Consider the following 23637-nt stretch of genomic DNA (forward strand, 5'->3'; position numbering starts at 1 on the left):
CCGATAACACGAAAGCACATGGCTACTAAACATGCATAATGACATCATTTTGCATGCTAAGTAGCCATGTGCTTTCTGGGGCTAAATCTTTATCAGTAAACTGATTTAACCCCTAAAAGTTCCTTCAAAATAAGAGTCCCAATCTTATTACTATCAAAATAAAAGTGCAAAACGAAAACTTTACCATAGGAAAATATTGGCATACAAATATAATCACTTCTCTAAAAGGTAACTCATTTTAAATATAGTTTATTTATATATAATAATAATATGAATATTAGAAATAAGCTTTATATTTGTATAGCACCTATTACAAGAATTGTAGCCAAACTCGCTTCACAGCAGTTCAATAGACAGGATAACAGTAATGTAGAGGAGCAGCTACATTTCAAAACATATATCCACGAAGATTAATACATGAAGACTTGTGACTCGGACTTGACTTGGACTCTTCTTAAGTGACTCGGAATTGGACTCGGACTCGAACACAGGTAATGATGACTCGGACTCGGACTCGACTTGGACACTCCTTGGGTGACTCGGACTCGACTACGACTCTCCCTTGGTGACTCGGACTTGGACTCGGACTCGAAGAGTGGTGACTCGAGGGTGACTTGGACTCGTGAATTGGTGACTTGACTACAACACTGGCTGGCACCGATTCCTTCCTGGATTTCAAAGACCAGACTAAGGCGATACGCAGAGCTGGCAGCATGTCCTTTACCCCCGCTCCTCAACGACGCCCACCAAAATCACCAAAGCAGAGACGCGCACCATCTCCCCCGGCTTCATCACCATGCCTACCACAATCATCCAAACCAAAACAATCTGCAAACTGATATCTGCTGGGTCCAGGCTCAAGGGCGTATGGCACTCTCAACTCTTTCCAGGACATGCCCGGGCCCTGCCTGCCAGTAGCTTTGCCGATATCTGTGTTGATAGGTAATAGATTAAGAGTGGTGAATGATCTTAGATACAGGAAGCACTCAAACGTTTGTGTGAGTTTATCTAATTTAGCAGTGACTCCATGTCAGCCACAGCTTGTTACAAAAAACATGACTGATAGTGTGTTTAACGAACTTAAACTAGCTTTATTAAATGTCAGGTCTTTGGCAGGAAAAACATTTTTAATCAATGATTTTATCACTGAGCACAATCTTGATTTTATGTTTTTAACAGAAACTTGGATTGAACAAAATAACAGTGCAGCTGTTCTTATCGAATCAACCCCTGCCAACTTTAGTTTTATGAGTCAGGAAAGAATGCATAAGAAAGGGGGTGGAGTTGCTATTCTGTTCAATGATTCCCTTCAATGCAGGAAGACATCTTATGGGAACTTTGATTCTTTTGAATATGTGGCCCTTCAGCTGAAATGCTCCTCTGGAGCTCTGTTCCTAAATATCTATAGACCACCCAAATACTGTGCAAGCTTTTTTGATGACCTTACTGAACTGCTGTCTATAGTGTGTATTGACTTTGACCGTCTAGTCATTGTTGGTGATTTTAACATCCATGTTGACAACCCCCAGGACAGAGGGGCTAAAGAACTGTTTTGTGTTCTTGATAGCTATGGACTGACTCAGCATGTGACGGAGCCCACGCACAATAAGGGGCACACTCTGGACTTAATTATCTCAAAGGGTCTGAATATCTCTACGGTTGTGGTGACTGATGTTGCACTGTCTGACCATTCCTGTGTTTTCTTTGAGAGCTCTATTTCTGTTCACACAAGTGTTCAAAAAGAGGTAACCACAAAGCGATGTTTAACTGAAAATACTAGGGAAATGTTTACTCAGAATTTTTCTTCCACACTTGCCCCTGCTAACACCTCAGTAAATGAGCTAGTAGATCATTTGAATTCAAAAATTAAAAATGTTATAGATGCCATTGCTCCAATTAAGGTAAAGGAAGTGACTGGGAAGAAAATATCTCCATGGAGAAAGGCCATGACCGTTAAAACAGAAAAAAGAGAATGTCGAAAAGCTGAACGCAGGTGGCGAAAAACAAATCTCCAGGTTCACTTTGAAATTTATAAAGAGAGACTTGGCCTTTATAATTTGGAATTGAAAAACGCACGACAATCATTCTTCTCTGACATCATTACCAAAAACAAAAACAACGCACGTGCCTTGTTTGCTACCGTCGACAGACTAACTAACCCCCCAGTGTCAGTAGCCTCTGAATTTCTATCCACCAGGGCGTGCAATGATTTTGCTTCCTTTTTCACTGACAAAATTCAGAAAATCAGACAAGCAGTCAGTGCCTCTGCATCAGGAACAGCAAATGTGTTGTCTCTGTGTCCACTTAACATCAATTCAGACATCATGACACAATTCCATCAGATTAATGATAAAAACCTGGAGGACATTATACAACTTCTGAAATCCTCCTCCTGCTGCCTTGATATTATTCCAACAGGATTTTTCAAAGATGTTTAGCCTTGCATGGCCTCAGAACTACTTCATATAGTAAACAAATCTCTTCACTCAGGTATTTTTCCACAGGCCCTGAAAACTGCAGTCATTAAACCGCTTTTAAAAAAGAATAATCTAGATGCTTCAGTAATGAACAATTACAGGCCCATATCAAACCTGCCATTTCTAGGTAAAATCATTGAAAAAGTTGTTTTTCAACAGTTGAGTAATTTCTTGCATTTAAATGGTTGTTTCGATGTGTTCCAGTCAGGCTTTCGTCCAAACCACAGCACTGAGACTGCTCTTGTAAAGGTCTTTAACGACATCCACTTAAACACAGACAGTGGCAGAACTTCAGTGTTAGTATTATTAGATCTCAGTGCTGCGTTTGACACTGTTGACCACAGCATATTACTGGACCGACTGGAAAACTGGGTGGGACTTTCGGAAACAGTTCTAAATTGGTTTAAATCCTACTTAAAGGACAGAAACAACTTTGTTTCTATCGGTAAATACACATCTGAGTTGACAAATATGACATGTGGGGTTCCTCAAGGCTCCATCTTGGGGCCTCTTCTCTTTAACATCTACATGCTACCACTGGCTCAGATAATGAAGAACAACAAAATAAGTTACCATAGCTATGCAGATGACACACAAATTTACGTAACAATTTCACCAGGAGACTATGCTCCAATTCAAACACTGAGTAAGTGCATTGAACAAATCAATGACTGGATGTGTCAGAACTTTCTCCAATTAAACAAAGATAAAACTGAGGTAATGGTTTTTGGAGCCAAGGCAGAACGTTTAAAAGTTAGCGCTGAGCTTCAGTGTGCAATGTTCAAACCAACAGATAAAGCCAGAAATCTAGGTGTAGTCATGGACTCTGACCTGAGTTTCAACAGTCACATTAAAACAGTTACTAAATCAGCCTACTATCACCTAAAGAACATATCTAGGATTAAAAGACTAATGTCACAGCAGGATTTGGAAAAACTTGTCCATGCCTTTATCTTCAGTAGACTCGACTACTGCAATGGTGTCTTCACAGGTCTCACTAAAAAATCTATTAGAAAGCTGCAGCTGATTCAGAACGCCGCTGCTCGAGTCCTCACTAACACTAAGAAAGTGGATCACATCACTCCTGCTCTGAAGTCTTTACACTGGCTTCCTGTGTGTCAAAGAATAGATTTCAAAATACTGCTGCTGGTTTATAAAGCACTGAATGGTTTAGGCCCAAAATACATTTCTGACCTCCTGCTAAACTATGAACCATCCAGATCTCTCAGGTCTTCAGGGACTGGTCAGCTTTCTGTCCCCAGAGTCAGAACTAAACATGGTAAAGCAGCGTTCAGTTATTATGCTCCAAATATCTGGAACAAACTCCCAGAAACCTGCAGGTCCGCTGCAACTCTGACTACTTTTAAAACCAGGCTGAAGACTTTTCTTTTTGTCGCTGCTTTTATTTGAACTATTCATATCTTAAACTGCACTGTAACTTTTATCCATGTACTTTTTCTTGTAATGTTTAATTGAACTATTTATATTTTAGACTGCACTGTAACTTTTATCCATGTATTTTTTTTCTTAATGTTTATTTGATTAGCTTTTCTTAATGCTTAATGTCTTTCATTTTTTTTTTTTTTTTTTGTAAAGCACTTTGAATTGCCTTGCGTTGAAAAGTGCTCTATAAATAAACTTGCCTTGCCTTGCCTTGCCTTGCCTTGCCTTGATCATCACAATGGATTTCTTACAAATATAAATTGCAAAACATACGGTGGTTAACCAAGTTAAAAAGTTAACTACCGTACTTTTCAGACTATACAGCGCACCTGCATACAAGCCGCAGCAGCTAAATTGTCCGTCTGTCTTGCTCTCGTTCTGTCTCTCGGTTCCACTTTGACTTTGGCGCGCTACCTGTCTCACTCTTTTCCGGCCTCCAGCTTTTCCTGCTGGAGCCCGCCGCTTAAAGGTGGTGGGCGCGGACCGGTCATAGAGCCCATAGCGTTAAAGGTGGTTAATGTTACCTGTAAAATCCATAGATTTAGGAGGTCCCCTAGTGGCCGCTAGCTGTACACCAAAAATGGGGGCGTATAGTCCGAAAAGTACAGTATAAAAGATATTCTGCAGGTTTTTTTGAAGGAAACCGGGTCGTATTTTGATTTTTGAGATGTTCCAAGAATTTCTTGTTTCCCGAGTAAACCAGCAAAAACCAGTTAAACAGACAAAACAACTATTTAGTGCCTTTTTTGGCTCCACAGCGTGTGTGAAAGCAGCTTTAGAGTCAGCACCTTGAGATACTGCAGGTCGGCCTGCAGGAGGCGCAGGTGGGTCATCAGCTGCCGGCTGAGGTTCGGCCCTCCGCCCGCCTGAGAGGAAGAGGAGAGCAGCTTCGTCATGTCGATGCCCACATCATCATCTCCTCCTCCTCCTCCTCCTCCTCCTCCTCCTCCTCCTCCTCCTCCTCCTCCTCCTCCTCCTCCTCCATCATCAGTGCTGCTCTCCTCCGAGCCGCCACCGAAATCGATGACCACGAAACCACCTGAGGGAGAAGAAGAACAGGAGGAGCCATTTTCAAATTATTATTAGAAACAAAACTGTTGAAGGGTTACGTACACAGTTTGGGAAAAAGTGGAAATATTCAACTATAAGGATCTAAAAATAAAACTAACTAAGTTAATTAAGTCGCTTAAAGGTGGGGTATGTAATTTATTTCAGAAATACTTGTTGTTATATTCCATGGAATGCTCTTAACATCCCGATAGCAATGAATAAAGTGCTTTGACAATTAATACATTAAAATATTTCATCAGTGGAAGCCGTGGCGCTGTAAAAAGCTCGACCAATCATCTGAGCCGGCTAAAGTAACTGGATGGCCTACCTGCCTGTCAGCCTTCCATCTGGGCACACACTCATCTCGTGCCCTCATTGGTCATGTGCGCGTTCGTGTGTGTTGGAGGAGGGGCTCTGTGAGGAAGTGGCAGATTTCTTCCGGTTGTGTATTTTCAAATTCTAGCGTTCGTAATTCTGGTTTCTCCATTCGTACCTACCCCACCTTTAAGAGGCTAAGTTTAGTTCTTCATTGTGACTCGTTCACAATAAGCAATCCGTAATGAAGTTCTTGTTCGATCATATTTTATAACGAAAACTGAAGGAACAATTACAGAAAGACCCTACGGAACCAATTCGTCCTCTTTGTCCATCACACAAGCCCTTAAATACCCTAAACCACACCCATGTGACAAGCGCAGGAAGTGACTAATTACAACGGGCTGTGATGTAAACAAATAATGATACAAATAGAATTAAACAACAATGGCTGAATTCGCAGTTTGGCTCCTGCATACAGAACTCGAGTAAATGCACTTTGTCTGCAGATCCCTCACCGTCGCCGTTTTGTTTCTGTGATGGTGGAGACCCTCGGCTCTCATGCGGCCCCTCGGGGCTCCCAGGAAGAGACCCACTCTGATCCTGAGCCTCCTCTTTCTCCTCCTCTCTGCTCATCATGTGGTGGAAGAGAGCCTGCTTCAGCATGGCCACTACACACACACAGGAGAATGTGTTTTACATGTTACACTCTTTAAAGCTCGGATAAACACAAGTGTACCAACATTTATTTTTTATTTGTATTAAACACAAATTAATGGTAAACGTTTTTAAAGATAAAAGTCGGGCAAATGTATACAGTTAGATCAGTGCTTCTCAAAGTGTGGCCCGCGGACCACTGGTGGCCCGTGAGCGCCCCCTAGTGGTCCGTGAGTATATTGGTAACATTTCACATTTGAAATAAATAAATAAATAAAAGTTTTCCGCACTCTCACGGGAATATCTCCGCAATGGAGCGAGCTTAAGTTTCACTTCCGATTGCATGATATAGCCCAGCGCAACACCTTCGTCACACATGTTGCCACTTGTTTGTACCATTTTCAGGCGATTTGTAATCTGTTCTAGAAAAACGATGTGAATTTGGATATCTGTGGAGTTAGGTGGTCCGCGAGTGTTTTTTTATTGGTTAAGTCCTTGGCAGGGTTGGGTTGCAACGGAATACATGTAACGGCGTTACGTAATCAGAATACAAAAATCAAGTAACTGTATTCAGCTCGCGTTACATTTGAAAAACGAGTAATCTGATTACAGTTACTTTCGTAAACCTGAAGTGAATACATTTTGGATTACTTATTGGAATTGTTGGTGGAAAGATTTCCTCTCAACATTTAATATTCATTACTAAAGGTACAGCCGAATCATCACAGCCCACAAAACTATTACCACCGCAGATGGACCAAAAAAGCGTTTGAAAAAAAATCGCGGGTCCGCTCGCTCAGTGAAACAATAACAACGAAACATGGAGGAACAACAATCTGCGTTTAAATCGCGTGTGTGTATATAGAGGTGTGTGTGGTTAAAACACATCAGCCTGCGGTCGCTCTTTAGCCTTACTAATGATTATTTCTGAAGGTAAACACAGTGAAGGCACTGCGCGGCGCACTCGTCTTCTCAGCAGCTGAGTTAACCCTCCCGCTGCCTCCTGGCGCTGCAGAGATGTCATGAAGTGAAGGAGGTGTTCCTTCTATACAACAGCTGTGGGCAGCAGATACCGTGAGAGTCACGGACATGAATTCATAGATCAAGGCAGACTGGTGTATTCGGATTACTTTCAGAGCCATGTAATCAGTAACTGATTACATTTACAAAGTAACCCTCCCAACCCTGGTCCTTGGTATGAAAATGTTTGAGAAACACTGTGTTTGATTGATTCATTTTAATGCAGCTTTTAAAACCAGGAATAAACTCTTAGGATATCACAGTATTTAAAATCTAACCCAATATCCCGGTTCATACCACGACTAATAATATGGATATATTGCCCTTTGTCTAATGCCTAGATAACCTTTAGTGAGAGAAAACGGATGTGTAATGTGGGGGCACTGACCCTTTAATCCAGGGGTGTCCAAACGTTTTACCAAGGGGCCACATACAGAAAAATATACGAAGGTCTAAGGCATTAACTAGAGGTATATTTCCTCATAAGTTAAGTTATAAGTTAGCTAAATCAATCAAAAAGGTAAATTATGCTTGATACTTTAAAATACCTTAAGAAAAAACAGCCTACATCCCAGCTCTCCAAAGGGTTTCATTTATTTTGTTACAAAAAGTTTACAGCTCACCCCTTAAAACAGATGCCTCAGATGTATTATGATAAGGGGAAATATGGAGGGGCTATTCCAAGCTTGTTATGTTAAAAAGGTATTTGGCTTTTTTGATCAACTAAGATGTGTTTTCAGCTTTAACTGACTGAATGTATTTGAAAAGTGGGCTTATTAACACATGCATACTACTGTGTCATATATGTTTACATTTGTATTTAAGAAGTACAATAGAAGAAGCACAAGTTTCATTTGTGGGCCGCATCCCATTATACTTTTTGAATTAGCTGAGGGCCGATTCAAAATCCTCCGCGGGCCGCATTTGGCCCCCGGGCCGTAGTTTGGACACCCCTGATTTAATCTAACACTTACATGTCCTGAGAGCCTCTTCTCCTTTAGAGGACGGAGTGATGAAGACGTCCTGCTCCATGTTTTCTGCAGCGACGTCCTGATGTGTCTCTTCCTCCTCCTGAAGGAAGGGAAGTCCGTCCTCCAGCTGTCCGTCCAGGAAAGCTTCCAGTTCCGCTTCATCCACCTCCTCTTCCTCCTCTATTTCCTCATCTTCATCACGTCTGTCCTCCACCCGCAGCTCCTCCTCCTCCTCCTCCTCTTCCTCATCGTCTGACTTCATGCCATCAAACGGGTTCAGACTCGGAGCCGGTTGAATGTCTGGAGAAGAGACGGCGACGTCTTTGTCTGAGAGGACATTTCGAACAAGAGGGTGATGGTGTTAATTGTTAATAAAATAAATATACTTACATATTGAATTACAAAATTCCTCACAAAATACAAAACTTCCTGGCAAAATAAATGATTAATCCTGACAGAATAAATGTATGAATTCCTCAAAGGTTAAATCAATTAATACATTTATTAAATAAACAAAAAATTCACACAAAATACATTTAAAAAAAAATCACAACAGGTTACACAACAAAATAAATACTGACAAAATCCTCACAGATTGAAAAAAACAAAACTTGATATAGTGTGGCGATCCCCTTGGGACCATCTGCTTCCGCCCCATGGGACCTTATTTCAGAAAAAGTATGTATTGAAGTCAATGGGGAGAACACTTATCTTTCGATCCCGTTTGAATTGTGCCACGAATTACACACATGATGTTTGTCAATCTTAAAAAATAATTTCCGTGTCAAAAAAGTCAGTTTGTCGTAAAACTGTTGAAATAAAAGACTATGAAAAATACACAACTCGAAAGACTACAAATCCCAGAACCCCGGTCCCGCATGCTGGCTCTCAGGAACCGACTAACTCCCCTTGTGTGTGTGCACAGCTCTCAACGTGCCCAGACTTGGAGTGATTTCCACCTCTTTTAATACTTTCCGCCTCGTTCTGAGAGAAGTGAGATGTTTCAACGTGACGGCCGTCTGGGTGTGTGGTGCGAGACGGGAGATGTAGTTCATTGATCGGTTTCACACAAAAACAAGTGTTACTTCACAGTTTTACGACACATTTTAATTAGTTTGACTTGAAAATGGTCTTTTATCTTGACAAACATCATATGTGTAATTCGTGGCACAATTCAAACGGGATCGAAAGATAATCTTTCTCTCTCCATCGACTTCAATACATAATTTTTCCGAAATAAGGTCCCATGGAGATCAAGTTGTAAACTACGGGAGAGGATAAGGGACAAATGCAGATTTAAGATGTAGTCCTAATTGTTTTACTAGGTACAAAGCTGTCAATCTGTTAATTGATTAATATACTAAATGTTTGTACACCTCAGAACCCTGATTCATCTCATACCTGCAGATTGGACGCCTTCACTGGATGTGACGTCGGGGTCTTTACTCGCTTCTTCTTTGATGGTCTCAATGGCCTCATGCTCGGCTCTGAAACACACTCACATTAGAAACAATACAAACGTATATCTACAATTATTTGACTGAGTAAGTGTGTGTGGGGGGGGGGGGGGGGGGGGGGGCTCACTCGGTCTGAGCTGCAGGAGGGATGATGTCTCTGTTCTGAGGGTTTCCCTTCATGGCACTCTGTGTGATCAGACACTGCCACCTGCAGGAGGGACAGCACCAGGACAACATGACTGTATTGTGCCATCAACTTCTTACAAATAAATGATTAAACATTGTGTGTGTGTGTGTGTGTGTGTGTGTGTGTGTGTGTGTGTGTGTGTGTGTGTGTGTGTGTGTGTGTGTGTGTGTGTGTGTGTGTGTGTGTGTGTGTGTGTGTGTGTGTGTGTGTGTGTGTGTGTGTGTGTGTGTGTGTGTGACGTACGCTCTCTGATCGAACACCGTCTGCGCCATCAGCTCGTAGATCTGAGCGCCGTTTTCAGACATGGACAGCACGAAGAAAGACTTGTTGTCTGATGAAGGAAGAGAAGACATTACAACAATGTTCCTGTTCCTCAGAGTCACCGCAGGGGATCCGCAAAGTAGGTTTGGCTCCGAGTTCTTTATGTAAGGGTCTTAATGTTCATTGGCTAAGGGCCCTCAAGCTGAAAAACAGACGGAGCATTTTCTCCCTATTACATATGTTTAACACTTAAGTTACAGATACAACTTGGCCTATGTGTGTATATGTACGTACATGTATTTATACTGTATATATATGTGTATATGTGTGTATATATATTCATGTGTGTGTGTGTTTAGATACATGTGTACATTTCAAATATATCGTATTTTATTGTACTAATTTTGTTCATTTTCGGATCATTTTCCAAACTGTACTTTGAATATAATGTGACTCCAAATAAAGAATAAAACTAGGCTTACAATAATACTCCAGTGACCTGCAGTGTCCCATATAAGCATCCTGACAAACCGCTAAAACCCAATCGTGTAGTCCTCACCAGTAGCGACAGGCCGCACTAACACGGTGTTGAGCTTGATGACCGGGCTGAAGATGTTCTTGGTGTCGGCGGCGCTGGTCGGGTTCTTGCCGTGAAATTTGAGAACCAGCCGCTCGTCCTGTTTCTGCAGCAGAACCAGGATGTCGTCCAGCAGCAGGGTGTACAGCTCTGAGAGGGACCAACACAGTACATCAATCAATCAACAACTGTATTCATCCCACAAGGGGCAATTGGTTATGAGCAGCTTGTGTCAGGGACACGGGCTGGAACATTCCGGAAGAAACACCCGGGAGACTGGATGTGGATCATTCCGATTTACACCATAAATAGTTCATAGCATCACAATAAATAAGTAAATAAATATCAAGAATTTAAAAGTTTGAGTGCAGAGGGGATGAATTATTTTGAAAAGCGATTTGTCTTTAGAGCAGGGGTGTTCAACTCAAATACACAGTGGGGCAAAATAAAAAATGGGTACTAGTCGAGGGCCGGACTGGTTCAATGTTTATAGCTAAACGTATTGAAATGAACTTATTGCACATATTAAACCTGGAACTAACAAAGCTTAAATTATTGCCTATAAAAACAACATTAAACATTAAATAATCAGTTGCATTCATTTCTCATGGCTCTATCTGCAGCTTCTCCAGAGTCATTTCTTATGAGTACATTTCTCCACAGGCCAACAGCAGCTTCAACAAAACTATTCCCCTCAAAGAGAAAACCAAACATGCCCTGCTGTCGAGAGAGAAAGTGCAGAAGGAAGCATCCATTGAACTCAGTGTGCTGCTCTGTGATGCTAGCTCAGACACTTGGCATCTCATCTTGGGAGCAAGGTCATCAATGTTTGGGCTCAGGCTCTGAGCGGAGGAGACCCTCAGGATGGAGTGAAGGTGCAATATACCGGCGGGCCAGATCTAATAGGAATTACAAATTATCCTGCGGGCCGAAATTAAATCCACCAAGGGCCTGATTTGGCCCCCGGGCCTTGAGTTTGATGTGAGCTGGAGCATGTCTACGCCCTGATGGCAACAGGTGAAATCCATCTGCAAGAACATGACCTTGAGAGGCAAGTATGCTCTCTGCTTTCCACAGAATCTGCTGGTTTACGATTCCTCCTCTTCATTCATAAACTGGTGGACGGTGAACGCTGTGCTCGTATGTCGGTGTTATTCCACTGATGTGAGTTCGTACCAATTGTCTTGTCTTTGTTGACTTTCCAGGAGAGCGGTCCCTCGTGCACCATCTTCCTCTTGGTCAGGTCCAGACTCTGCAGCACAAAGACACAACACATACGAGAAGATAAGACTTTATTTATCCCCAAGGAAATTGTTGTGCCAGTTACGTAATTGCACGCTATCATAGCATTATTAATAATACTAATAATAATAATATTGCACATAGTTAGATAGCAGCGAGTGTATTGTAATGCTGGTAATGATATTGATATGTTGCACATAGTGTTGGTGTGGAAGTTCTCAGTTCCCTTTGCTTAAGGGCGAAGAGTAAAAGAGTGTGAAGGCCACTGGGAGGAAAGACCTCCTGTGGCGCCGTGTGGTGGTCTTCGGTGGTCTCAGTCTGTAGGGGGTGACACCATATCTTCGATAACAAGATACTAGCCGTGTAGAATAAAGGGGGATACATGTTTGATGCCTCAGAAAAGCACGTGCAGTGAGAACAGCATGCAGCAGTCTGACGGTCAGAGGATGTAATCAGAGGCTCACCCTCAGCTCCAGGATCACGGGGTTCTCACTCGGTTTGAGAGACGAGAGGTCCAACCTCCTCTGATAGTCCTCCAGCCTCTGTGGAGAGAAACACAACTATACGTTTCACACCGTGACACAATATGTTCTTCACAAACCTTCTCTCACCATGACAAGAGCGTTAATCCCAAAGGTGACAACATGCAACTGTGTTGATGTCTAAAGACGCGATGTCGTTAATAATACAAATAACAACTGTACAGAAAACGCTCTTTTTTCGTTTACAGAACACCTTAAAATGAAATGGTGCTGATATAAATAAAGGCGGACACAAAAGGAGGACTTGGAGTAACTTAATACTTAAGTTAATAATAACATCATGAAGTTAGGTCATGTGTTGGCTTGACTAGATTCACTAAAATGGTTAATAAAACCTGATGCCTACAGTTTTTATTGATTACTTTAATTATGTTCATATAGGTTAGGTTTCACTCACTAATGAACACTATTTCAAACCCCCAAAATGTGCAAATATAAATAACGTAACCTGGTTTTTCCCCAAACCGTCCACATTGAGCTATCTTTACGTGATAAACGTATATTTGACAGTGATTTTAAAGTGCTTACCTGTTTGTTCTCCGCCTCTTTCACAGCCTGGTTCACGTGGTTCAGGATCTTTTTGCAACACTCGCCGGCTTTCTTCACCTTTTCCCTCTCCTCGCCGTCTCCTGTGGGGGGGGCAACAAATCAGATCTCCTCCACATATAACCAGTATCATGATTCAAAAACACACCTGCACAGAGATGGCAAAAGTACACACATCCTTTACTCGAGTAGAAGTACAGATACTCGTGTTTAAAAATACTCTGGTGAAAGTAGAAGTACTGACTAAACTTCTTTACTCAAGTGAAAGTAAAGAGGCTTTGAAGTGTACTTCAGTAAAAAGTACCCATAACTAGAGTACCTGACCTCCCTTTATATTAATAGAACAATAATGTCATTGTTAGCTAATGAATGTTTCCATGCTGAACAACGGCAACGTTTCCATTGGTCCCTCTTCTTTAGAGAAGACCAGGAAGTGATGGATACACGGATCGTGTTCCAACCAATAGGCACGCAGTGACTCTAAAGAATAATGATCACGCACCAACACACATTCAGACTAAAGGAACCAGCTGTTTGGGAAATGAGAGAAGTAGAAAGTACAAGTATTTGTGTTCAACATGTAAGAAGTAGAAAGTACAGGTATTTGAGTTCAACATGTGAGAAGTAGAAAGTACAGGTATTTGTGTTCAACATGTAAGAAGTAGAAAGTACAGGTATTTGAGTTCAACATGTGAGAAGTAGAAAGTACAGGTATTTGGGTTCAACATGTAAGAAGTAGAAAGTACAGGTATTTGTGTTCAACATGTAGCAAGTAGAAAGTACAGGTATTTGTGTTCAACATGTAAGAAGTAGAAAGTACAGGTATTTGTGTTCAACATGTAAGAAGTAGAAAGTACAGGTATTTGAGTTCAACATGTAAGAAGTAGAAAGTACAGGTATTTGAGTTCAACATGTAAGAAGTAGAAAGTACAGGTATTTGGGTTCAACATGTAAGAAGTAGAAAGTACAGGTATTTGGGTTCAACATGTAAGAAGCAGAAAGTACAGGTATTTGTGTTCAACATGTGTGAAGTAGAAAGTACAGGTATTTGAGTTCAACATGTAAGAAGTAGAAAGTACAGGTATTTGGGTTCAACATGTAAGAAGTAGAAAGTACAGGTATTTGAGTTCAACATGTAAGAAGTAGAAAGTACAGGTATTTGGGTTCAACATGTAAGAAGTAGAAAGTACAGGTATTTGAGTTCAACATGTGAGAAGTAGAAAGTACAGGTATTTGAGTTCAACATGTAAGAAGTAGAAAGTACAGGTATTTGGGTTCAACATGTAAGAAGTAGAAAGTACAGGTATTTGGGTTCAACATGTAAGAAGTAGAAAGTACAGGTATTTGTGTTCAACATGTAAGAAGTAGAAAATACAGGTATTTGTCTTCAACATGTAAGAAGTAGAAAGTACAGGTATTTGAGTTCAACATGTAAGAAGTAGAAAGTACAGGTATTTGAGTTCAACATGTGAGAAGTAGAAAGTACAGGTATTTGAGTTCAACATGTAAGAAGTAGAAAGTACAGGTATTTGTGTTCAACATGTGAGAAGTAGAAAGTACAGGTATTTGAGTTCAACATGTAAGAAGTAGAAAGTACAGGTATTTGAGTTCAACATGTAAGAAGTAGAAAGTACAGGTATTTGGGTTCAACATGTAAGAAGTAGAAAGTACAGGTATTTGTGTTCAACATGTAAGAAGTAGAAAATACAGGTATTTGTCTTCAACATGTAAGAAGTAGAAAGTACAGGTATTTGAGTTCAACATGTAAGAAGTAGAAAGTACAGGTATTTGAGTTCAACATGTGAGAAGTAGAAAGTACAGGTATTTGAGTTCAACATGTAAGAAGTAGAAAGTACAGGTATTTGTGTTCAACATGTAAGAAGTAGAAAGTACAGGTATTTGAGTTCAACATGTAAGAAGTAGAAAGTACAGGTATTTGAGTTCAACATGTGAGAAGTAGAAAGTACAGGTATTTGAGTTCAACATGTAAGAAGTAGAAAGTACAGGTATTTGAGTTCAACATGTAAGAAGTAGAAAGTACAGGTATTTGTGTTCAACATGTGTGAAGTAGAAAGTACAGGTATTTGGGTTCAACATGTAAGAAGTAGAAAGTACAGGTATTTGTGTTCAACATGTGAGAAGTAGAAAGTACAGGTATTTGTGTTCAACATGTAAGAAGTAGAAAGTACAGGTATTTGAGTTCAACATGTGAGAAGTAGAAAGTACAGGTATTTGAGTTCAACATGTAAGAAGTAGAAAGTACAGGTATTTGAGTTCAACATGTAAGAAGTAGAAAGTACAGGTATTTGTGTTCAACATGTGAGAAGTAGAAAGTACAGGTATTTGAGTTCAACATGTGAGAAGTAGAAAGTACAGGTATTTGGGTTCAACATGTGTGAAGTAGAAAGTACAGGTATTTGGGTTCAACATGTAAGAAGTAGAAAGTACAGGTATTTGTGTTCAACATGTAAGAAGTAGAAAGTACAGGTATTTGAGTTCAACATGTGAGAAGTAGAAAGTACAGGTATTTGAGTTCAACATGTAAGAAGTAGAAAGTACAGGTATTTGTGTTCAACATGTAAGAAGTAGAAAGTACAGGTATTTGAGTTCAACATGTGAGAAGTAGAAAGTACAGGTATTTGTGTTCAACATGTGTGAAGTAGAAAGTACAGGTATTTGGGTTCAACATGTAAGAAGTAGAAAGTACAGGTATTTGTGTTCAACATGTAAGAAGTAGAAAGTACAGGTATTTGAGTTCAACATGTGAGAAGTAGAAAGTACAGGTATTTGAGTTCAACATGTAAGAAGTAGAAAGTACAGGTATTTGAGTTCAACATGTAAGAAGTAGAAAGTACAGGTATTTGTGTTCAACATGTGAGAAGTAGAAAGTACAGGTATTTGAGTTCAACATGTGAGAAGTAGAAAGTACAGGTATTTGGGTTCAACATGTAAGAAGTAGAAAGTACAGGTATTTGTGTTCAACATGTAAGAAGTCAAAGCAAAAAGCAGTGGAGTAAAGTACTGATACCAGAAAAATGTACTTAAGTACAGTAACGAAGTATTTGTACTCCACTACCTCCCACCTCTGTGGCTGACAGGTGTTTGGCTCCTACCTGTGTACTTGGCGATGTTCTCCAGCAGCAGAGGGTACTTGGTGACTCTCTGCATCTCCACAGGGATGATGTCTTTCAGCTGCAGCCGGCGGCACAGACGGTTACTCTCAGCCTCCTGAAGTAATGAGTATAAAGATAATAGATAAAACATCTTTAAAATGCCCTCACAGACGAAGCGAAGCAGGACCTCCAGAGGGCCGCACAAAGCCAAGCAAGGACATTTTAAAACATGAAGACAAATTAATTAAATGTACGAAACTGTTCTTTTAATGTGATTATTAAAAAATGTTTAGATAATTTGTTCCCTTCTTATATTAACTTGCATACATTTCGATTCAGTCAAAGTCTAAAAATACACTACTATATATTTTGAATTATATCTGTAAATCCAATTACTTTTAAGATATGTTCATATAGATACAAATCAGCATTGAATCAATAAGTAATCTTCTTTGCCTCAACAACAAACATTTGAAAGTGACTTTTTATGAATGGAAGAATAATGAAACAATATATATTAAAAGAATGAAAAAAGTTGACTTTCTCTAAATTAAAATACTTTCACTCCACCGAATCTGAGTGGCACTACCTCTGATCTCTTTACTTAAAGGTGGGGTAGGTAATTCCCTTCAGAAACACTTGTTATATTCCATGGAATGCTCTTAACGTCCCGATAGCAATGAATATATTAAATGCTTTGACAATAAATCCATAACAAAACATCATCTGTGGAAGCCGTGGCGCTGTAAAAAGCTCGACCAATCATCTGAGCCGGCTAAAGTAACTGGATGGCCTACCTGCCTGTCAGCCTTCCATCGGGGCACAAACTTATCTCGTGCCCTCATTGGTCATGTGCGCGTTCGTGTGTGTTGGAGGAGGGGCTCTGTGAGGAAGTGGCAGATTTGTTCCGGCTGTGTATTTTCAAACTCCAGCGCCCTCGAGCTGGTTTCTCCATTCTTACCTCCCTACCTTTAAGGACCTGCTCTGTATTTCCTCTTCCTGACTGAAACCTGACGGCGTTTCCTGTGTGTATTCTGCTGACCTGCATGAACAGAGTGAACTTCTGGTCCTTCTTCTTGCGGCTCTTGATGAGCTCCAGAGCCGACGGCTGGTTGCTGCAGAAAGTCCCCACAGCGCGCTTTATCTTCTCCTCTTCCTCCCCGCTGAACTGGAACAGAACACACACCGTTTACACTCGAGGTGTTTACTGAAACATGAACATCAACCTGCCCTCTTGCAGTGCGTCTTGACTTGGAAAGGCTCTTACCCAGGCGAGCAGATCATCGGCGATCTGCCCGATCACCGACGTCTCGCTCCTCTTCCTGATGGCCGTCATCTGCTCTGTGACAGAAACTGAGGAGCAAGAGGAGAAACTCTGAAAGTCAATCAGACACGGCGCTGCTGTCCTTTGAGACGATTTGGATACATGCTTTTCATGTCGCACAGTGCTTATGTATTTTAGACACATCATTTTCTCTCCTTCTTATTAGTAGTAAAATATCATTTTTAGCAGTTCCAATGCAACGAACAAAATGGTAGCCTAAATCTGTCCTTTATTTAGTACCAACATTACGATCAAAAACAGCATCATCTGTAAAAATGATGGAGCTTTTAATTAAAATACGCGGTTTATTTAAAGTGCAATTAGATCAAGATTTATTTGAAGGAAGCATTTCTGGAGAGTTCCATAAAACGGTGTGTGACTGTTACTGTGTGTGTGTGTGTGTGTGTGTGTGTGTGTGTGTGTGTGTGTGTGTGTGTGTGTGTGTGTGTGTGTGTGTGTGTGTGTGTGTGTGCGTGCGTGTGTGTTACCGTGCAGCTGTGTGTGTGTGTGTGTGTGTGTGTGTGTGTGTGTGTGTGTGTGCGTGTGTGTGTGCGTGCGTGTGTGTTACCGTGCAGCTGTGTGTGTGTGTGTGTGTGTGTGTGTGTGTGTGTGTGTGTGTGTGTGTGTGTGTGTGTGTGTGTGTGTGCGTGTTACCGTTCAGCTGGGGGTGTGTGTGTGTGTTACCGTGCAGCTGGGTGTGTGTGTATGTGTGTGTGTGTGTGTGTGTGTGTGTGTATGTGTGTGTGTTACCGTGCAGCTGTGTGTGTGTGTGTGTTACCGTTCAGCTGGGGGTGTGTGTGTGTGTTACCGTGCAGCTGGGTGTGTGTGTGTGTGTGTATGTGTGTGTGTGTGTGTGTGTGTGTGTGTGTGTGTGTGTGTGTGTGTTACCGTGCAGCTGGGTGTGTGTGTTACAGTGCAGCTGGGTGTGTGTGTGTGTGTGTGTGTGTGTGTGTGTGTGTGTGTGTGTGTGGTGTGTGTGTGTGTGTGTGTGTGTGTATGTGTATGTGTGTGTGTGTGTGTGTGTGTTACCGTTCAGCTGGGGGGGGTGTTACCGTGCAGCTGGGTGTGTGTGTGTGTGTGTGTGTGTGTGTGTGTGTGTGTGTGTGTGTGTGTGTGTGTGTGTGTTACCGTGCAGCTGGATGATCTCCTCCAGGTTGACGAAGATGTGTTTGATGTCGTCGGGGGGGAGGACGGCGTCTCTGCTGAGCCTCTGGTGGAAAACACCGTCCAGAACCTTCAGCATGCGGAGGTGAGCTCGCTCCGTGTAGAACAGCTCTGAGGGGGGGGGGGGCAAAAGTACACACATCCTTTACTCGAGTAGAAGTACAGATACTCGTGTTTGTTACTCTGGTAAAAGTAAAAGTACTGACTAAACTTCTTTAATCAAGTGAAAGTAAAGAGGCTTTGAAATGTACTTCAGTAAAAAGTACCCATAACTAGCAGCTGTTTTAAAGAGTACCTGACCTCCCTTTATATCAATAGAACAATAATGTCATTGTTAGCTAATGAATGTTTCCATGCTGAACATGTAAGAAGTAGAAAGTACAGGTATTTGGGTTCAACATGTAAGAAGTAGAAAGTACAGGTATTTGTGTTCAATATGTAAGAAGTAGAAAGTACAGGTATTTGTGTTCAACTTGTAAGAAGTAGAAAGTACAGGTATTTGAGTTCAACATGTAAGAAGTAGAAAGTACAGGTATTTGAGTTCAACATGTAAGAAGTAGAAAGTACAGGTATTTGTGTTCAACATGTAAGAAGTAGAAAGTACAGGTATTTGTGTTCAACTTGTAAGAAGTAGAAAGTACAGGTATTTGAGTTCAACATGTAAGAAGTAGAAAGTACAGGTATTTGTGTTCAACTTGTAAGAAGTAGAAAGTACAGGTATTTGTGTTCAACATGTAAGAAGTAGAAAGTACAGGTATTTGTGTTCAACATGTAAGAAGTAGAAAGTACAGGTATTTGAGTTCAACATGTAAGAAGTAGAAAGTACAGGTATTTGAGTTCAACATGTGAGAAGTAGAAAGTACAGGTATTTGTGTTCAACATGTAAGAAGTAGAAAGTACAGGTATTTGAGTTCAACATGTAAGAAGTAGAAAGTACAGGTATTTGAGTTCAACTTTTAAGAAGTCAAAGTAAAAAGTCATCTGAAAAATAAGTAGTGGAGTAAAGTACTGATACCAGAAACATGTACTTAAGTACAGTAAGGAAGTATTTGTACTCCAATACTTTGTACTAAGAGACAGGTGTTGGTGAAGGGTCTCACCGTTGATGACTTCCTGTCGTTTGATCTCTTGAGGAGTTAAGCTCTCCAGGACTCCTCTGCTGACGAGGCTCTGCCAGTTCAGAGGGGGGGCTTCACTCTCTCTCTCCCCCTGATCCTCCTCACTCTGGATGTCTGAGGACACCGGACACTGAACCTCCATCCTGCAGGGGGAGATACAACAAGAAACCAATGTACTTGAAGAGAAGACAAAAGACCGCAGTCTAGAGAAGACCTGAGCCCTGTGAAGCGGCACTAACATCCTTCTGTTCACAGTCCACATATATATATTTAAAACCTGAACCCTGCAGTGGGTCACCTGAAGGGGTCGGGGTCCTCCTCCACCAGCTGCTCCAGGTTGGAGGCGCTGAAGTCAAACTGAGATCCGGTCGGGCTGCAGACGCCATCTTGATTCTCGACGGGCAGAACATCCCCGAGTCGAGGCTGCAGGCAGAACGGAGACACGTCTGAGGAGAGATAACACAGAGGACCTTAACTAAGGGAACTTGTTAAACCTTTGTGTTGTCGTACCATCAACCTCTGTCCTGGTTTGACTGTTTAAAAAAGCATATACTATAATGAATCACCCTATACACACATTTTAGGTATGTTCAAGTTGTACTTATCTTTTGAGCATGACAACGGACCCCATATACACAAACGCACACTTATTTCTGAGTCAAAACAAGGCAAAAACTTGTCAGATTCTGTAATAGCTTTTCCCCCATGCCATCAGACTGCTGAATATTAAGTAGACCAGAGATTACATTACGCTGTGTCTATTTTATTTATACGTATAGTAAGTCTTAATATTTTAAATGCACACTTTATCTTTAATTTTCGTCACTATTATTAATTTATATGTACAATTTTAGCAAGTTTTTATATTGTCCTGTTCCTGTAAGCCAGTACAACGACATTTTGTTTTAATAGTACACTCTGTGTCTTGTTGACATGACGATGAAGTGAGTCTAAGTCTAAGTGGAATATTGTTTGGAAGAACAGTCCTGTGAGGAAGAGGAGAGTCTTACTGGAGTCAGAGTCGTGTCCGCTGTCTGAGAGGTGTCCGGGGGGGGGGCTGAGCGTGGGGGAGGTGTGTGTGTTGGAGGGGGAGGAGGAGGAGTGTGTGTTGGAGGGGGAGGAGTGTGTATAGGAGTGTGTGCCGGCATCCGATCCGTCGCTCAGATTTCCACGACTCCGAGCAGAACCAGAGGGGGGGTCCGGCTGCTCGGGGAGGAGGGAGGCCGGGGGGAGGGGCTTCGGGGAACGCTGCTTATTCATCTCCACCGCTTTACCCACTGCAGGAAAACACACAGGAGGAAATCATAATAATAAAAAACGTTGATTCTGCATTGAGCAAGCTTTTTATTCATTTCACGTTATGCCATTTCAAAACCCAGCAGCTGACCCTTTAGTTTGGACCGTAGATTCTAGTCGTGTGGCGGTCGCGAACGAGCCGATTCTTTTGAACGGCCCTTTGGTTCGAACGAGGGGAACCGGGTCGTACCAAAGAGCCGTTCTTTTTATCGTTCAATCGTTGGTCCGCACTCACTGCCTGCCAAAATCCACTCGCCTTTTAAAGAGCTTGATTTGTTCCCCAAACGTATTCTGTGAAGACCCGCCCCTACTCTGATTGGTAGGTTTCAGCACGAGGAGTGAGGTGGGTCTTAAGGGAATACGCGAGAGAGAGAAGTCATAACAAGTGGTACAGGACAGGTAGACGACGTGTTTTCGCGAGGCAAGGCAACTTTATTTACTTCACACACACAGAGGGTACATTCAAAGTACATCCACTGACATGAAGGACATGGATATGGCGCCACCTTGTGTCATGTTTACAATGCAGATTACTGACATTAAATACAGTCAATCATTATCCTGGTGATTATTTAGCAGATAAACCTAGTAACCCCGCCCCCTTTAAAAAAAACGGCTCTTTTGAACGGCTCTTTGAAAGGAATGGAGCCATAAGATCCGGCTCCCTTCAAAGAGCTGTAATTCCCATCACTAACCCACAGCCAATCAGCGCGTCATAGCGATGTTGACGTTCCTGACAAGCGGCAAACTCTGGGGCAGAGCCGGGAAGCCCAGAAGGAAGAGCCACAAACTGCAGTTCCTCTAGTGGCCGACAGGGGATGGATGCAGAAAGGAGCCCTTTCCATAGACCCCCATGTTAAAATGCCCAACTTTACAGCAGAAATAAACATGTTTCCTGCCTGGATCCAATCAAACGTATTCTGGATATAGTTAGATTCCTCTTTCATGACTATGGAATAGGGAGTGCATTCTTTTACCGTGAGTAAATTAGTAAGTAAAGTAAGTAAGTTAGGTCTGGCAATACAGTCAAATTATCCTGGTGATTATTTCGCAGATAAACCTATTTACCCCGCCCCCTCTAAAAAAACGACTCTTTTGAACGGCTCTTTTGAGCGGCTCTTTTGAACGATTCTTTTGAACGGCTCTTTTGAACGATTCTTTTGAACAGCTCTTTTGAACGATTCTTTTGAACGGCTCTTTGAAAGGAACGGAGCCATGAGATCCGGCTCCCTTCAAAGAGCCGTAATTCACTAGTAGATTCATGTTTGTAGGAAGATGTATGGCAAGTAAAATCCACACCATTGAAACCTAATTATAAAAACCATATTAACACGTGGTCACACTCAAAAAACACTTTTTCTAACCTTTATATTGCTTTAAAATTATATTTAAAGCATGTTTTATGCTCTTAGGATTTAACACTTTTTACTTGTTGTCTCACTCAACATTTGTATCTTTTTGTAGGGTCCTTGTAGGTAACACAAAGGAAAGGTCAGGGCTTGGGGAGGGGGTAAGAGTGAAAAGACTCAATATGTCCAAGTTTAAAGGGGTACATCAAAGAGAAGGAAACTCTATTCTGTGAAACTTAAAAAAGCAAAAAACTTGCTTATTATCCAAGATCACAAAATCAAAGTGTAATATTCTAGTGTTTTTTTCTCATATTTATTTACAAATGTATTCATTTAATTAAATATCACCCCCGTCCCATCGACTCTGTATTTTATATTGACCTACAATGGCACTCTTTTACACTCATAGCCCAGTGCAGGGGTCGGTAACCCCTGGCACCGTAACCAGTGGCACCGTAACCAGTGGCACCGTAACCAGTGGCACCGTAACCCCTGGCACCGTAACCAGTGGCACCGTAACCCCTGGCACCGTAACCCCTGGCACCGTAACCCCTGGCACCGTAACCAGTGGCACCGTAACCAGTGGCACCGTAACCCCTGGCACCGTAACCCCTGGCACCGTAACCAGTGGCACCGTAACCAGTGGCACCGTAACCCCTGGCACCGTAACCCCTGGCACCGTAACCAGTGGCACCGTAACCAGTGGCACCGTAACCAGTGGCACCGTAACCAGTGGCACGCTAGGAATAAGTGGAATAAGTGTGAAAAATATTTAAATTGTATTTTCGGATCCTGAACGAGACCGCCGCCAGAGCGCGTCTCCCCGTTACCTGCAGAAGGAAGCCATGCACGCAGCGAAGCCCCGCTCTCTTTATCGCCAGGTGACTTTCTGCTGCTTTCCTCCGTGGTGCAGATCGTCTCTCCACGGAGGAAAGCACTTCACTAAGTGCAGTACCCACAAGGAGCTGGACAAAGGCCGCAGTTTTCACATGGCTGTGTCTTTAGTTGAAAGCCCGGTGGCGATCTGTCATCTCTCATCGAAATAATATGCTACAAAGGGGCGGACTGGCCGCCTGTGTGTTGAACTTTCCTGTCGGCTCCCAGACCGGAGTCGAGGAGGGGATGACTCTCTGTCGTCTCCCAGACCGGAGTCGAGGAGGGGATGACTCTCTGTCGTCTCCCAGACCGGAGTCGAGGAGGGGATGACTCTCTGTCGTCTCCCAGACCGGAGTCGAGGAGGGGATGACTCTCTGTCGTCTCCCAGACCGGAGTCGAGGAGGGGATGACTCTCTGTCGGCTCCCAGACCGGAGTCGAGGAGGGGATGACTCTCTGTCGGCTCCCAGACCGTAGTCGAGGAGGGGATGACTCTCTGTCGGCTCCCAGACCGGAGTCGAGGAGGGGATGACTCTCTGTCGGCTCCCAGACCGGAGTCGAGGAGGGGATGACTCTCTGTCGTCTCCCAGACCGGAGTCGAGGAGGGGATGACTCTCTGTCGTCTCCCAGACCGGAGTCGAGGAGGGGATGACT

At 42.3% G+C, this 23637-nt stretch overlaps 1 protein-coding gene across 2 annotated transcripts in view; it reads right to left on the reverse strand.

Moving 5' to 3' along the window:
- The window catches only part of arhgef12b (Rho guanine nucleotide exchange factor (GEF) 12b), a 68586-nt gene that overhangs the window by 5144 nt on the left and 39805 nt on the right, over positions 1-23637 (reverse strand). For both annotated transcript variants that reach the window (XM_034098571.2, XM_034098572.2), the window contains exons 20-36: positions 20475-20741; positions 19763-19910; positions 19447-19607; positions 18311-18457; positions 17126-17211; positions 16901-17026; positions 15859-15973; positions 12728-12828; positions 12122-12199; positions 11592-11667; positions 10398-10565; positions 9821-9908; positions 9518-9598; positions 9335-9420; positions 7937-8260; positions 5804-5956; positions 4709-4959 (exon numbers count right to left, since the gene is read on the reverse strand). In XM_034098571.2, coding sequence (XP_033954462.1) covers positions 4709-4959; positions 5804-5956; positions 7937-8260; positions 9335-9420; positions 9518-9598; positions 9821-9908; positions 10398-10565; positions 11592-11667; positions 12122-12199; positions 12728-12828; positions 15859-15973; positions 16901-17026; positions 17126-17211; positions 18311-18457; positions 19447-19607; positions 19763-19910; positions 20475-20741 — 2456 coding nt within the window. The remainder of the gene's footprint in view (positions 1-4708; positions 4960-5803; positions 5957-7936; positions 8261-9334; positions 9421-9517; positions 9599-9820; positions 9909-10397; positions 10566-11591; positions 11668-12121; positions 12200-12727; positions 12829-15858; positions 15974-16900; positions 17027-17125; positions 17212-18310; positions 18458-19446; positions 19608-19762; positions 19911-20474; positions 20742-23637) is intronic.

This window comes from Pseudochaenichthys georgianus, chromosome 14, assembly GCF_902827115.2.
Source record: "Pseudochaenichthys georgianus chromosome 14, fPseGeo1.2, whole genome shotgun sequence".
In the NCBI taxonomy this organism is placed as follows: Eukaryota; Metazoa; Chordata; class Actinopteri; order Perciformes; family Channichthyidae; genus Pseudochaenichthys; species Pseudochaenichthys georgianus.